The 17,710-nt window shown below is 40.3% G+C and overlaps 1 protein-coding gene across 1 annotated transcript in view; it reads left to right on the forward strand.

Moving 5' to 3' along the window:
* Positions 1-17,710, forward strand: part of ANKIB1 (ankyrin repeat and IBR domain containing 1) — a 2,275,843-nt gene that overhangs the window by 1,884,606 nt on the left and 373,527 nt on the right. The window contains 2 exon segments of the mRNA XM_044067672.1: positions 2,375-2,505; positions 16,208-16,342. Of these exon segments, the coding sequence (XP_043923607.1) occupies positions 2,375-2,505; positions 16,208-16,342 (266 nt within the window).

The raw sequence follows: 17,710 nt of genomic DNA on the forward strand, positions 1-17,710 counted from the left end.
GTGTTTCTCTTAACTGCACAGAGGATCCAGTGGGAAAAGCAGTTAGATTTATTTGCAAGTGATGATATTTCGTACTTGATAAATCCAGAAAAGGACATATTAGTGCTTGGAACTTTTTTTTGTTGCTTTTGAACACCCTTATTAAATTATCACTTAAACTGTAGGCACACATACATAGATTAAAAAAAAAATTAACCATATTAACAATTTTCATTTGCATACATTATGCTGTGTATATACATATATGACGTTCTTCATGCTTCACTGCTGCAGTCTTAACCATTGAGTTATCTATGCTGTGGTAGCCCTCAGTCGGTCCGAATACCAGAGTCATGGTTTTGTGCGTCAGCTGCTGTCACTTGCTAGGTGACATAATGTCATCCAAGCTATAAATGAGAGCAGGCGACACCATTACCTCTGTCTTTCTTGCCATGGAGCCCATAGCAGAAGCAATTCACAACAGTGTCAGTCGGCTGTTTCCAGATTTCAAACTTCAGCTGAAAACGTCGAAAGCTAAGTACCCCATTGGGGATCCTTCCTTTTTGTTGCACTAACCGATGAAAACACTGCAAGGTACTGTGCTTAAACACAGAGGATAGAAGCTTGGTAAATTAGTGGTCATAGCTCTGTTTTACCATTATACAGTGTGGCGCATATTTGAATAACAAGTATATACTGCTGCAGAGTCAAAAGTACAAAGCACAACGAAAAAGTTGAGGTAAAAAACACACCTTTATCAAACACAAAGCTTTCAGGTACAAGACCCTTTCTCAATGATAGACACAGGTACATTAAAATCAGACATTAAATACACGCCCAACACATCACGTGACCCGCAGCCATGGTCATGTGACTAATACATTAAAATAATTACATTACTTGTAATTTTAAGACATAAACAAATAAAATTAGATAAAATTCATACATACATATATTTGCTTACTTTTGTGTACTTATATTTACATGCACATATTTATACGCAAATACATTACCTATATTACTTTAACTTAGTGTGTTGTATTTTTATTAGAACAGGTTTTAAGGAAACATCAAAATTTAATCCAGGGGATGTTTTAGCTGCTAGCCTTACTATCCACTCATATTCTTTATTATCTAAATGATTACACAAGTCCCCTCCCCTGATGGAGCTAACAACTGGAAGGTGCTATTAGCTCAGGAAGATATTAGATTAGTTGTAGGTGAAGTTCCTTTGTTCACATACAGAAATATGAGAACTATTAAGAATGTTCTAGCTTACAAAGATTTTGAATATGTGAATGCTACTTCCCATAATGGACTAGGTAATGGTACCTTTAGTTGTTATAATTGTAGTTGCTGTAGTGATATATACAAACAGAGAGCTGATTCTTCAGAATGTGGTAGTAGTTTTGTTCATCCTGTCACTAAGAAGATATTTACTTTTCGGTGCCATGCAACTTGCATGACAAGTAACATTGTCTATTTGGCAACGTGTGAGGCATGCGCTTGTTTCTATGTCGGCAAGACGACTAGAAAACTTAAGGAACGCATCATAGAGCATAAATCAAGTATAAGGAGGGGAGTGGAGACTAATGCTGTATCTAAGCATATTTTAAATTGTGGTTCTACACACAGTTTCAAGTTTAGAGTAATAGAATGTGTTGTTAGCTCCATCAGGGGAGGGGACTTGTGTAATCATTTAGATAATAAAGAATATGAGTGGATAGTAAGGCTAGCAGCTAATACATCCCCCGGATTAAATTTTGATGTTTCCATAAAACCTGTTCTAATAAAAATACAACACACTAAGTTAAAGTAATATAGGTAATGTATTTGCGTATATATATATGTGCATGTAAATATAAGTACACAAAAGTAAGCAAATATATGTATGTATGAATTTTATCTAATTTTATTTGTTTATGTCTTAAAATTACAAGTAATGTAATTATTTTAATGTATTAGTCACATGACCATGGCTGTGGGTCACGTGATGTGTTGGGCGTGTATTTAATGTCTGATTTTAATGTACCTGTGTCTATCATTGAGAAAGGGTCTTGTACCTGAAAGCTTTGTGTTTGATAAAGGTGTGTTTTTTACCTCAACTTTTTCGTTGTGCTTTGCATATTTGAATAAGGCAGGGTATTGTGCAGTAGTTGATCATAGGTCAAGGTGGCAGTGCACATATGCCATATACTGTTAAGGCTAGTTCTCTGACTTTGGCATTGTAATCTAGTTTTGTCAAGCGTGGCATTTAGGAGGAAAGAGATAATCTTTTTTAGAACTGTGGTGCAGTATAAAAATGTCAGTGAGGAAAGCAGCAGAATAGAATAACATGTGGAAGCTGTTTCTTTGTTATTACTTTGGTGTTTATTTTGCCTTTTAATTTTTGCAGTTGCTGGTGTATGTGAAGCCTATGAAGATGCTGCTAACTGCCTGTGGCTGCTAACAAACTCCAAACCTTGTGCTAACTGTAAATCACCGATACAGAAAAATGAGGGTTGCAACCACATGCAGTGTGCCAAGGTAAGAGCCAACTGATACCCATTTACTGGTGCTAATGTCCCTTCAAAAAACTATGCATGTTAAGTGAGCAGTGTATGAACTTTCCACAGGACATACTGTGGTCTGATTAGTGGAAATGATGGTCTTTCTTAAAACTGAAACTAGAAAAAAAAATGGGGGAACTCCATAAACTGTGTTGTAATTGAAAAGGCAGGATACTTTTTTCTTTGTTTCTGCTTTTACACTTGCATGCCTAGAAAGATACCAGAAAATTATATATTTCTAGGCAGCAGTCAGAAAGGGGGGGTTGCATTTCCTTACCCTTCAGAGTTGTGTGAGATTTCTTATTACAAATGTTTTCACCAGGCTTTCATACAGTTTGGATCATTATTGATGGTGTTGTTCCAGCCCCAGTTCTTCATTTTATACCATTTTTAGCAAACCATACTGGAAAGAGATAAGCACACTTGACTATTAAACACATTGTGATGATAAGGTAAAGCAAAGAACATATGACTTGGGAAAACACTTAGTTATTTAAAAGAAATCAAAAATTCCAAAAATGAGAGATGGTTTGAACCTTGTGAAGCATTAGGAAATGAAATTGCTGCCAGGTTATATTAACAAAGCCTTTGCAATAGGGCAAAAATACTAGTGTAACAAAAAAATAGCCGTCTTAAACCAGATATTTCTGATTGGTGTTATACCATGATAATTGTGCGAGTTCCTAATGAAAGAATGAAATAATTAATATTTATACTGGTATTTTCTCTTAATTCTCATAGTGTTTCACTATGAAGAGAATAAACAAAGTGGACATACGTTATTGTACCAACCCCTGTTCAAAAGAGGATTGTTGCTTAGTTGCATAACTCTTGGAATGAATTGCTCTTGCATCAACATTTCAGAAGTTCAGACTGTGTATTTTCATTTATTGTGTTAACGGGTAGGGGTTGATGCCTCCCTTAGCCATATTCTGTCTTAAGACTTGCGGATAGAGGGGGGATAAAGGGGCATGGACCCCCCCCAAAAACAGTTAGGGGAAATACAATTTGCTGATGGTGGGTATCATTATGATATGTAAACAAATTCTTGTTTTGCTGTTGTTTCAGAGGCACTGTTTGCAATAAATCTGATTCGAAGAATAACGTCTATAGACTTTATAATTCTCTTGAGGTGGGCAGAATAAGTTTGACATAACTGCTGATGTTTTCTGTGAACTTAAGCTGCTCATATTTTTACGGAATGAGTAGCTACAGTAAAGTTTACCCTAAAGTGTAGCTCTAAGTACATTACAAGGATGGTTGGAGGCTGTGACATAATCACAGAAAAAGCAATGACCACATGTATGAATGAAATAACTAGTTTAAGCATACAGCTGGGAAGTTGTAAAAAAGATGAAATCAGAAGTTGATGCTATTTTTTTTTTTCAAATTCAGATTTATTTTAGGAAAGTTTTATTAGCGCTAAAGCTCCTTGTAGTTACTATAGCCATATAATGACATTTTAAATTTGGCTTCTGATGTGAAGAGTTTTTTAGTTGGTTGAAGTACATCATGTGAAAGTTCTTTAAAACTGTATAAGGGCACATTCACTTTGGTACTAAACCATGATCCATGCGTGAAGCTTCTAACCAGAGCTAAATTCCAGCTACCATAACATGGGTTCATAGATTAGTACTAAGCTAACTGCCCTTGCGAGCCATTTTAAGCCTGGCTAATTATCCCTTGTGAGACTCAAACCCTGCAACCATTAGGCCACCCCCCTAAAATATGTACATATACCAATGTCCAAGCAAGAGCTCAAACCCTGGACCCTCAGATTGAGAGTCCAATACTCTACCAACTGAGTTACCTCATACTACGGTCATCCTTCACAGGTATGCCTTTGAAATCAGTGCTTTCAGTATAAAAAAAATAATAACCAATCAATGAATACATCAATCAATCAATAAATGAATGAATAGCTAAAAATCCTCTGTGGATATTTGATTGGAACTATCATTTCTCTACAACAGTTCAGCTGTTTTCATCTGTGTCATAAATTAAAATTTAACTGAATAACAACTAAACCAAAGTAATTTTTCCCTGGGTTAAAAGACATGGCTTGAGTTCACAATTTTTAATCCAGTTGTTGCTTTGTTATTACAGAAAAATGTATCTTTTTATCTTGTAATTCAGTTGATTGACAAGCATGACATAAGGTACATTGGACTGTCATAATTTTTCAAACTGTAAACTATAAACCCTCCTTTGTGCTGATTGATAGTCTAAAGGCAGAGAGCAACTTGTTTTTTGCTTAACTCATAGGTGTGTAGTAGGCTAATGGCCCTGGAGCCTTTACAAGCCTAGCCCATAGGATTGCCCTGGCATAGTGCCACCCGACCTAAGTTCCTAGTGCTTCTGTCGAGTAGAGTCACTGGAGTGATCCCCGGGGTGAATTTTCTATTTCCCATCCACTCATCAAGATTCCTCTTGAAGAGGGCCAGTGAGGTGCTCTGCTTGATTTGTATGGGAAGTCTGTTCATAGCATGGGCAGTCTCTGGGTTATGAACCTGTCCCTCCAGCATGTTCTGTTGATTGTGGTAATGAGGTTGAGGTCTCTGGAGCGTGTGGTGCGGAGGGATTGGGATGTCTTTAGATGTAGCATTTCTAACAGAGCTGTGTCATACGTGGCTTTGTAAGTCAAGCAGAGATCGCCTCTAAGTAGGTGATGTGAGACAGAGAATAGTTGGAGTTTTTTGAGTCTGTCCATATAGGACAAGTGTTTAAGGCCTAGGATCCTCTTTGTGAGGTACTTTTGTGGCCTCTCCAGTTGTTGCAGGTGTCTAGTGACCATGATTTTGGTATGTGTTTTTCCTTACACTGATGAAGGCTTATTGAACTTGCTGAAACCGGTCTATTTTTGCCATGATTTAACTATTTAATAAAGGATTAATATGTTTTGCACACCACTATGTGTTGGCTTTTGTTTTTTTTTAATCACTTTGAGGGTTTTTGAGCTGTGCACTTGCCGGTACTCTTCTCTTCCACGGTCGAGTTAATAATAGCTCCCAACTTGCAATCGTCTGTGAACTTTGTTAGCCAGAGTCCCTTCGTGTTAGCCTGGACTTCAGAGAAGTAGATACCAAACAGAAGACCAAGGACCGAACCCTGTGGGACTCCACTCGTGACTGGTTGTCAGTCTGACTTGGAGTCAGCTACTTTCACACTGTGGGCTCTATCTGTAAGCTAGTTTGCAACTATGATTCCTGAGTGGGGAATGGTATCAGAGGCCTTGGCCAGATCAAGGTAGGCTGTATGAACCACCTTGCCATCATCCACAGCTCTGTTAACTGACTCAGAGAAGTCGACCAAGTTCAGCAGGCATTATCTAGCCTTCACAAAACCAAACTGTGTAGGAACTAGAGTTTGGAGATTCCCTATATCCTTGTTTATTAGGTCCATGATGATGTGTTCCATAGCTTTGCATATCAGACTCATCAGGCTAATTGGACGATAATTCCCAGGGTCTGTAGTCACTCCTCCTTTGTGGAGAGGGATGACTGTAGCAGTGCGCCATTCAGTAGGGACAAATCCTGAGGTGAGGTTCCATCGAAGTTGTATTTTTGGCCTTAGACAGTGCTGTTTGAACCTGTGCAGCAGTAATACTGGGTGCCTGGCAATCTGCTGGTATTGTGATTGGTCCTTTGGGGGGGATAAAGTTATCACTGAATCTGTAGGCCAGTATATTGGCAATGTCTGTTGGCTCGGTGTAGGAGGTACCATTGTGCAGTAGCTCAGAGAAAATGTGGGTATTGCTGTGGAGATTCATTACATAACTATAGAAGGCCTTGTGATTGTCTTTACTATCTGCTGCAGTTCTGTTTTCATAGCTAGCTTCAGAGGATTTGATTAGGGATCTCAACCTTTTGTTGAGGTTGATAAGGGAGTGTTTCCAGTCTTGGGATTTTGCCTTATTCCACATCAGTTTCCTCCTTCTGTTGTAGAGTTTGTTTATGGCAGGGGACCACCAGATTGGCTTCCTTTTTTTGAGGAGAGTGTCTTGGTTCTATTGGGTATGGCGAGACCCACAGTGCATTGGTGTTTGATTTGGCGGTCATGCAACTATTCTTCATTTGCATGGGTGCCGGGAAGTTAACCACCTCTGTTTTTAGGAGCCCAAAGTTAGCTTTGGAGAAGTTTTTCATGGTGGTTACCTTTGTGGGGGGTGGGAGGGATGTGAATTTCCAAGGTGATTAGTTTGTGGTATACTCTAACCAGTGAGGAGTTGACTATTGGTGTAGAGCAGCGGTCGCCCATGTTAGTAATGGCCACGTCAAGGATGTTGCTACCTCTGGTGGGGGTAAGAATGAGCTGGTCCAGAGCATTGCAATTAATGAATTCCAGAAAGCATTGGGCAAGTGTATTGGTACATGAGTAGTTTTCCCAGTTAATGGAGAAGTAGTTGAAGTCGCCCAGTATGAGAGTGTTAGGTTGGACCCTAATATTCTCCAGGGTGCTTAGGAATGTGGAGTGTGAGTCTTGGGACATGGTTGGGGACCTGTAGCATGCTACGACCTGAATCGCTGTCTTATCCAGTGTTAGCTGCACCTGAAGTATCTCAGATGTGTTATGTTGGACTACCAGTCTGGAGGTGTGCGCATCCTTTATGAATGTGGAAACACCACAGTCACAGTAAGATAACTTAAGCTGTCAAGGGCCATCCTGTGTGGATCTTTGGAATTCTCATTCCTTTCACTCTACTTCAACTGTTTTTTTTTTCTGAAGCTACCACTTTTAGGGGAGTATACTTTAACAGGTTGTGGATCCTAAGGGCATCTTGGGTGCTTGGCTATCCCTACTTCTCTCCGGACTTTTATTTTTCTTTTTTATGCCCTGCCCACTCTCTGCCCTGCCTCCCATGCTCATTAATTACATAGGAGGCCAACTCCCCTCTTTGAACCATGCCTTGACTAATGGCTTCCCTCCTGGGAAGAGCACACTGATCCCTCCCCTCTGTCAGTCACCCAAACAGCTAATCAAACGTAGGCCGACTGGACCATAGTCAGGACTTTACCCCGTACACCACCAGAATGGCTAAATTTTGTAGCTCTTGATAGTTTTTTATTAGCAGCAGCAACTTCGGAATTTAAGCTAGACTTATTCAAAGGCTAAAGTCCTTTCTCTTTTTAAGAGAAGTAAATACCATTTCTTTCAATTGTATATTGTTGAGTTGTAAGGGTTTACCTTTAAATTTTTTAGATATTTGTGCCAGTTTGAGATTTTTTTTTTTTTTTTTTACAGTAATGGTATTGTTAAAATTATTCAGAGCATCCCGAACCCTTTAAGAGAGTTGCTAAGGAGTTATCTCAGTTTGTTTTTGTAAGGATCTCATTTGCAACATTGTAATCCTTATCTACAAAATGTAAGATGGTGTATTTTTTATACTCATTCTGCCCCCTCTTAATTTGAAAGTAACAGTATTTTTAACACAATTTTCTAGAGAATGGAGAGCATCAAAAACCTGATATTTCTTAGCACTCTGACGAGGATTTATTCTCCTTTGTTTGGGTCTTAACTGTTTGTTCTTGAGCATTTTAAGAGCCTTGCCTCATTTTCCACATAGTTCAGGTATCAGGTTGAATACCTGTTTCTTTACAAAGATGGTTTATAATCTGTAACTTGTCTAATCTTTTCACTGTTTTTTAATTTCTCCAAGTCTTTTGGGTTTCTAATACCATGACTGGAATGGACCCATTTCCTAAGTCAAAGTGCGATTAAAGTTCATGAAATTAGTATTGTTTCACTCTTTGATGCCAGCCAGTAGTGCTCTTCGCAACACCCGCAATGTGCCCAGTAATGATTCCTTCTGCAATTCGTATGGAGTTACATGTATTGGTTGTTGTTGTTGTGTCTTTTCGGCTTTTCTCGGTTAGGGGTCGCCACAATGGAACTAGCATATTTAAATACAATTGTAGACTCTTCTTTATAAGACCTGTTGCTCCTACTACTGTTGGAACTGTCTGGGTATCTTTCTTCCACATTGCTCTCGTTTGTGTCTGCAAATTCTGATATTTTGTGACTTTGCGTCTCTCTGTACGTAAGACACTGTAGCCACTAGTTGTGGCAATTTCAGTGATCAATGCTACTTTTGTCTTATTCTCTTGGACCACTATATCTGGTTTTCTAGCATCTGTCTTTTGAACTGTTGATAATGGATGATTCCCATGTGATGTAGACTTCCTCATTTTATGTGATACTTTGTGTCTCCTGTTTCCAGTATTTTTCACCCACTTCAATACCATAATGTTTGCACAATACCCAGTGCAACAGTTTTACCACATTATTATGCCTTTCAGTATGCAGTCCTTCTGCCATTAGTATGTTACAACTAGCAATGAGGTGTGCAACTGTTTCCAATTCGGTTTTACAAAACCTATCATTTGTCTGTTTCTCCCACATGTTCAGTGGACTTTGTAGACCAGTGTATACGCAGCCCACTATCATTGGCCACCAATGTTAACCTTTCATCTCTTGGTTTGAATTCTCCTCTCCTTAACCATTCTTGCATTCGTTCCTGATCAACTTGAGGTTTTTCCAGAGGTTTTCTATACTTGCAACTATATTTATGCATTTTCCACATTTCTTGCCTTCTCATCTGGTCCTTCACCTTATATTCTTTCTTTTGTTTTTGTTTTTTGGCACAGTCAGTTGCTGCCTGATTTTTATCTACTTCTGGTTTGATTTCCATTCCTGCTTGACACCGATATGCTTCTGCTAGATTAAGCAGAGAAGTCATCTTAGATGTATTCTCCTCATGTTTCAAAACTTTCACTGTGTTTGGGTCTTGTGAGGTCAGCAGATGTGTGGAGTCCCACGATTGCAGATCTGCACATGTAATCAATTTCAAGGAGGCCCATCCCTCCTTCGGAACAGGGAAAAATAATCTTGGTGTGCACTGATTTTTATAAATCATTTGGTGAGCATGAAGCATCCTTCTTGTTTTCCTATCTAATCTGTCCAGCACATTTTGGGGCCAGTCAATCACTCCAAAACTGTAAGTAAGGACAGAAAGAGCAAATTGGTTTATAACTTGGATTTTGTTCCTAGATGCAAGTGCTGTTTTCAGGGTTAATTTAAGTCTTCTGAAGTATTCCTTACTAAGTTGTATTCATATTTGTTCGTGTTTTATTGTTGATCCTTCATCAATTCCCAAATATTGATGCATTCCTTCTTGCTCAAGTTCACCTATGTGTGTGTGCGTGTATGTGTGGTGGGAGAGAGGAGGGCAGCTGCATCTTCAACAGTCTGAGCGTTCACCTTCGGATATGGTTTTACCTTTACAAAACCTGTAACCATATGAAGACAAATTCCTTGTCTTCTTTTTCTTAGGAAGAGGATGTGTGAGCCTGTCCAGATGGCTTGCCTATGCATTATCTGTTGTCACCAGAAAGCCAGCCACTTATCCAGTTTAGTAGAGTCACCCCATATGGGGCTGGATGCCTGTGGTGCTTCCTTCAGAAAAACATCCACAATAGGTACTTTTTCCATGCCCTCATTGTCTTTAATACCTACCTTTTCTAAACAGTGTAACTTGGGTGGCCTTTCCAGAAGCAGAGTTTCTTTATGGTACTTTTGTGCTTCAGAACATTTTTTCTCAAATTATAACTTTACCTTTCTATGTCTTTTACCTGTTTGGGGTTTTGGGATATTGTTTGCAAATTGATGCACATGTGTTGGTGGTAGGGGTCTTCAGATTAATAAATCCCAGTTATGTGAGCCTCCCCCCATTTAATTATGTCTCCAGAAGGCCCCCCTGCAGTGGATGAGGTTTAGTCACCACATCTTTCCCTTACTTGAGATGCTGCATCTGCACCATTGGCATCCAGTCTGTATGAGAGAGGCAATAATCCATGGCTTCTTTAGTCCCCTCTTTTCCCTTGTCTGCTCCTCTAATACTGGGGCCACTAATTGACCCCCAAGTGACCATGGTCATAATCAGGACATCATCTCTCTATGCAACTGAGCTGAGCAGACCCAGCTTCATATATTCATAGACTTCAGTCAAGCTTAAGGCTTAGTTTTGTTATCTTGCACTGAGATTTGAGTGTGCCCTTGTGTCCATGAAGGTCTGTTTTAAAAGAGTGAAGGAATTGGCACTTTTTCAAGGTGAATGGGAGTTCATTCCAAACATGATGGAGGGAGACGAGTTATAAATCTCTCATTTGTTTAAAGCTGTTTATGGAGATGTCAGAGTTGCATTTGTACACATTACCTTCCTGCCCCCCCCAAACAAAGTTTTGAAGATAAGATCTTTAGTGAGACAGAAAAAAGCGACAGATCTCACTTCAGGAGATAATGTAGCAATAGGAAGATGAGCATCTGGTTCAGTGTGTTTGGGAAACGCAGGTTGTCAAGCCCTTCAGTCCTCTTAAGTGAGGAATCTTTGTACCTTGTATAGCTGAACTGGTATGTCTACTTTGTCAAGAGACTGCAAATAGTGGAGTCTGTTCTCTTCACTTTCCTAATTGCTAAAATAATATATTTTACCTACTGCTGATTGCTGGACTTGAAAATCCTTTAAATTTCACCAGATGTCTTTCTTATTACTTGGCAACTTGTTAGTCAGAGGAGAGACTTTTGAACTATTACTGAACCAAGCCATTGCATGGTGCTCCCCCTTTGTGCCCTAGGTGGCAATAGTCATTTGTTTATCAAAAGTGACAATGTTATGTTATGTTACGGTTAAGGACTGTGTCCCCTAGTTTGTAGTCATCAGCAGATGTATAGAGCAAGAGACAATATCCTGTGCCTGAATGTCAAATAGCTATTTTCTCTCAGGTGCTTACTGATTTCAGTGGCTTCAAAAACAGTGGCCTGAGTATAGTTCCCTTTGGAACTCCAATGATTGCTTCCACTGATGCAGAGTGTTTACCACCCCTTCATACCATCAGTTCAGTAAACCATACAAAGTATCCTCATATTCTTTAGGGATTTTTTTTGTTTTTTTTTTAAACAAGAAACATCTTTATTAAATTATCACGTATGACATAGGCAATCATACATTTATGTAAATGAAAACAAACTATATTGACATAATTTTAGTTGCAAACATTATACATCACTTATCTATCCTGTCATTGTCAAACATTACACAGCTCATTAATTTCCTATTTCTTTCTCTTTGTTTATACTCTGTTATCAATCCTTGATAGGAAAATCAGTCTCTAGCCTGCAGTCCAAATAAATTCATGGCCTCTTCCTGTTCTTTTACCTTTCCCACTCTAATTATTTGCTTCCAGTACCTTGGTTCTTTTGCTAGTTTTCTCCAAAAATTCCACATCTCTCTTGCCTATTGTTTGCATCCTAATTGCAATGTTGGCTTAGTTCTTAGAATATCTTCTGCTACTTTCTGAATACAATATACTGCATGGTTATTGTTATTCTCCTTAAGGTTCTGCATCTAAAATCCTAGTTTGTCCCTGTTTATTTAGCTTCCCTCATTTCATCATCATCACTTTCCCCTTTGAGTTGTAGGTTTCTGCTTGTGATATGTATAGGAGCCTTAAGTGTGTAGCTCTGAAATACCCCCTCAAATTGGGTAATCCCAAACTGCCTTGTTCTATTGGAAGAATCAGCTAACCCCACTCGACTCTTGCTGCCTTCCCCTCCCAGATAAAATCCTTCAGCTCTTTATTAATTGCTGTCCACAGCTTCTCCTCTGTTTGATAAAAACCTGTTTGACCTATGTATAGAACTAAAGGGACTAAAAACATTTAATTGCTTGTGTCTTGCTATCCATAGTCATATAACAGAGCTTCCAGTTTCTCATATTTTGTATTATCTTTTGTTTAGTCTCTTCCCACATATCCTTAGCTGCCCCACCAGTATCCTTTTTAATCCATATTCCGAAGTACTTCATTTTATCAAGTCCCTATAAATATGGATATCGCTGAACTAGTTAGTGTGTGCGTGGGTTCATAATTTACAGCTGTTGCCTTTGTTTAGTGTTCCATGGGACCTGATGGTGTGTTTAATCAAAGTCTTACCATCTGCAAAGCCATGGAGAGGATCATAATGACCTCATAATAATAAGACATTGGGAATTTGCAGACTTTGGATCCAACAAACAGTCAAAGCCATTGATGAGGTTTGGCATCTACTTGTTAAATGCCAAAAACCCAGGTTGAAAGGGATTAACATACAACCATGTCAAACCAAGATTTGATGAATATGCTTCACCTCAAAAAATCTAGATACATCAGAGCCCTGGAGGGATAGATTCATCACCCAAAGACTCCTATGCTGTGGAACAGAATCGGCCTTGTTCAAGAGAAATCTTGACCAATGGATGGGAGATCGGAGGCACAGCAAAATAATAGATAACCTAGTATGAACCTATGAACCTATGAACCTATTAATTTTGTGTCCCGAAAAAATTTGAAAATGCCTTAAAATGTTCCACAACACTGGAATGTCCCTTTCTTGCAGGTGTAAAGTAATATAATTTACAAACAGAGCTAGCTTTTCTTGACTACCGTACCAGTTATATCCTTGAGATTTTGAGTCTGTTATTTTTTTTGCCAATGGTTCTAAATGTAATGTAGTGATAAAAAGGAGAGAGACTTCGCTCAGTTAAGATTACCTCAGATCTCATTTGTCACCATTACTGGACAACTGCTTGGTCATTTGTTCAGCTGGAATGTATCCTTTTTTGTATATTTTGTTGTGTAATCTAGATTGCTTTATTTTCTACCCTTTTTTTCTTGTGTTTGTTTTCTGTAGTTTAATGTTTGCTGTGATTTTAAGTTTTGGGTTTTTTCTTGTCAGTGTGTAATGCTGTAGTCATTAGGTTTCTAAGTAATGGAGAAAGGGTTTAAAAACTGTTTCGCTTGTTTTCGCAAGCTCCTGTCTCAGGACACCAGTATATACTGTATGGGGGCTGCCTATCTCAACTCTCCTTGTGCTATTTATGAGGGCTTCGTCACTTGTGCCATCAATGAGGAGAGAGCCAAGTTGGTCTTGAAAGGACTGTTGCCAGCCTCTTCTGCGTCTTCCAGCAAAGGGGAAAAGTCTGATTGGAGTCACAAGCAGGGCTCCAAGGACCCCAAACCTTCCAAGGTGGACTGAAAATAATTGGCCCCTCTTCTTTCTCTGGTCCTCTGGATCTGAAGGTCCCAAGACTCTTGGTTCCCCTGATGGTTTCGTCACAGTCTGCTCCTTCGGCGACTATTGCAGGAAAAACCCCATGTTCTTTCCTCAGTGTCTTTACCTCCTTCTTGTTGAAGGGAGCACCATTTGGTAAGACCTTTTTTTCCTTCTCTCTTTCTTCTCCACAAGAGTCATTGTTGGAGTCATCCCTGTCTCCACCCCACATCTGAGCTTCTCCAGTTTGGATCTGTTCATTTGTGCCATTGTCCAGTAAGTGAGTCTCCTGCAGTAGCTGTATTGGCTCAGTGATGAGTTTAAGTTTTTTTTTACAGGCACAGATGCTGTTAGGACTAATCCCCCTCAGCTTCGGGCCCTTGACCCAAAGCATCGGCTCATTTAAATTGGTTTTCTCCCTGAACCTGTAGTTCTGAGGTCATTGGAGCTGGTTGCCTTTCTTCCCTTAAGGTTGGATCAGACTTCTTTGCTGATTGTAGCTCTTACCGCTGTCTTGGTTTCCTTGACCTTGGCTACATTGGAGCCAAGTGGTCCTTAGAGCTGACACTTTGAAAGAGCGATGTCTGGGTCATGATTGATTCCAGTTTGGGAGTTGTCCCTCCCACTCAGGGCTTCTGCTCTTGATAGTTTGGCTTTAGTCTCAGAGTTGGTGCAGGTTGGAGTGGCTGTAGACTCTGATGTGTCCTTGGGATCTTTGGATTCTAGAGCCACAGGCTCCAGGCAGCCTGCTTCAGTTTCTCCCTTTAATGTCATGTGGAGGATGTTTCCATTCAGAGAAGGAATGGTCAGCTGTAACCAGTATCTCTCCTTCTTTAACATCTCTGTCTGTGGACATGCTTCAATCTGCTCCAAGATAGCTTAGCCCAAGTGATCTCCAGTCTGCCATTCTTTCAGGGACCCTGGTCTCTTCCTCTGGATTTTCCAGGGTGGGATGTTTCAGGCAAGAGGCGGTACAAGAGGAAGCACCTGAATTTTCCTGAAGAGTCCCTCACCAAGGATTCTGATATCTAGGATGGAGAGGGGTTCCCTAAATCCCCCTGCGAGGATGCCTTCTGTGGCAATCTTTTGGAGTACTTCACCAGTGCGGTGGTTGGACTGCCGAAGCCCTGTCTCCAGAGTGGTCTGGATGTTTGGAAGCCTTCAAGCTGGGTTCATCCATGTTCTAGGTAATTCCCCCTCTGGATGCCATTATTGACCTGTTGTCCTGAAGGGCACGGAGGGAGCCTCATATGGTGGAACTGATCCCTAAGAAGCCAGACAAAGTTTTCACCCCTTCCAAGGACCAGCAGCACTGGTGAAGGGTCTGGTTGTGGATTCAGTTGCGGTGGTGGCAGCCACTAAAAAGGACATTGTAGAAAAGAGTTCCTGTCTTCATCCACTGAATAGGGAATCTTGGGGGTTGTACCAGTTGGGGAAGCAATTCTATGCTTTAGCCATGTTCGCACTGAGGCCATTGAACTATCTCACTCACTTGACCAGACGTCAGCATGTCATTGTGTCAAAAGTGTCAAGGGTAATTAAGACACCGCAGTCTCCAGAGTCTCAGAAGGCTTTGGAGAGACAGATGTCCACTTTAGTCTATTGCTAATATGTTCATGTATCTGCAGTCTACTGTGGCTGATGCCACGTCATGAGCCGCTGGTGCTGGCATTGCCCTGTGTCACCATGCTTTGGACTAGGCTGTGTAATTCTGCAGACTGCTTCAAGTTTCCTTTATTAATGCCTCCTTTGATGGTTCTTCAATTTTTGGGCCTAAGGCTAAGGGCACTTTTTTTCCAGGAGTAAGCAGGACAGAAAGATGCTATCTGCAGTTAGAGTACATTTTTCTACCCTTAACAGACCTTCTGTTAGAATCAGGAGGGAGAAAAATGTCTATTTTTTAGAAAAATCCAGCAGTCTTTTTAGGACGCTCCTTCTGAGGGTTCCTCCATGGCAGGAGTTAACCACAATGGGAGTTGTTCTTATGGCAGGGGTGGTCTGCAGAATCAGGGTTTTTGTGGCGCCTTCTCCAGGAAACCCTTTCAGCAACCCTGAAGACTTGCTCGACTGTCCGCCTTTGGAGGCAGTCAGGAGTTATTTGGCACTACAACTGGAACCCTGGGAGGCCATCACCTCAGATGCATGGGTGTTAAGACTTGTATCCATAGGCTACACAATTTCATATTTGGAAACTCCAAATTTAGATTCCAAATGTCTTCCAGATGTGCCACCCTATCAGAGAAGGGATGCAGCCATCGAATTTCAAAAGCTATCAGAAAATCAAGTCATCCAAGAGGTCCCACCAGACCAAGAAGTGATTATGTTCTAGTTTTGTGTGATGTTTAAATTTGTGTTACTGTTGGTGGTGTATCAAAAATTAATTTTTATTTTGTTGTTGCAGTATTTTGCGTTTTGACTCTCAAAAGCACTTTTGTGTAGTTCTCTTTTGTAATCTTGGAAAATAGTATTCTGTCAGAATACTGATGCCTGCTTTTTTTTTTTTTTGAAATCCTGGCATTCATAGTCATTTTTGTGGCGTTTAATAACATTAAAGTATTGATATATGTAATGTATCTTGTTTTCTCTCTTATTTTTAGTGTAAGTATGACTTTTGCTGGATTTGCTTGGAAGAATGGAAAAAGCATAGCTCCTCTACAGGGGGCTATTACAGATGTACTCGCTATGAAGTCATTCAGCAGGTAGAAGAACAGTCGAAAGAGATGACAGTTGAGGTAAGATATTCTAACAATAATGATAATAGAATACTTTCAATGTTTTTGTTCATAGGTAGGTACTAGGCTGTTGGCCCTAGGGCCTATATAAGGCTAGCCAAAAAGGCACCCTGACTTTCGCCACCCAAGAAAATAATTTTCCTATGCCCCTGTTGAGCAGAGCCACAGAGGTGATCCCTGGGGTGAATTTCCTATTTCCCATCCAATTATCAAGATTTTTCTTGAAGAGTGCTAATGAGAAGCTTTGTTTGATATAGATAGGTAGTTTGTTCCAGACTATGGGAAGTCTCTGGGACATGAATCTATCCCTCCAGCATGTTCTATTTGTTGTGGTGACAAGGTTTAGGTCCCTAGAGTATGTAGCTCGGAAGGATTGGGATTTCCTTAACTGGACCATGTCCAACAGCTCTGGGTTTGACATAGCTTTGTATGATAGGCAGAGATCGCCTCTGAGTAGGCGATATGCGACGGAGTAAGCTGGAGTTTTTTGAGACGTTCTGTGTAGGTCATCTGTTTGAGACCAGTAATCCTCTTTGTGAGGTATTTCTGCGGCCTTTCCAGTTGTTTTAGAAGTCTTTTGAGGTACATACCAAAAGGGGCGTTGTACTCTGTAATGGGTCTAATAAGTGACGAGTAGAGTGGAACAATGACCTCTTTTTTCCTGGATGAAAAACCTTTTGTGATGAGGTGTGCCATGTAGAAGGATTTCCTGATTACTGTGGTGATGTGATTATCAAAGGAGAGACTACTGTCCACCTGTGTCCAAGGTCTCTTATCACACTTTCGGTGTTAGGTAGACTACCACCTGTGTGGTAACTCATGGGTACAGAGTTTTTACCAAAGGAGATGACAGTGCACTATTTAGCACTGAGCTTGAGGCCATGGCTTTGATACCAGGCATCTGTCTCCGTGAGGCCCTTTTGTAGGATGTCCACATCGTTAGGAGTTTCGATTGTAGCTCCTAGTTTGCAGTCATCTGTGAACTTCGTTAGCCAAAGACCTTCTGTGTTAGCTTGTACTTCAGAAAAGATGATACCAAACAGGAGAGGACCCAGGACTGAACCCTGTGGTACTCACTTGTCACTGGTCTGAAGTCAGAGTTGGAGTCTGCTACTTTCACAGTGTGGGTTCTGTCAGTGAGCCAGTTGGCAACCCATCTTGTGACATATAGGGATTTATACCTAGTTTAGTGAGTTTATCTATAATTCCAGAGTGGATGATGGTGTCAAAAGCCTTGGCGAAATCTAGATAGGCTGTGTGAACTACCTTACCTTTGTCTATGGCTTTGGTGACTACTTCAAAGAAGTCTGTCAGGTTTAGGAGACATGATCTGCCTTTTACAAACCCGAACTGGGTGGGGTCCAGAGT

This window comes from Protopterus annectens, chromosome 3.part1 (assembly GCF_019279795.1).
Source record: "Protopterus annectens isolate FY-2018-M chromosome 3.part1, PAN1.0, whole genome shotgun sequence".
Lineage (NCBI taxonomy): Eukaryota > Metazoa > Chordata > Ceratodontiformes > Protopteridae > Protopterus > Protopterus annectens.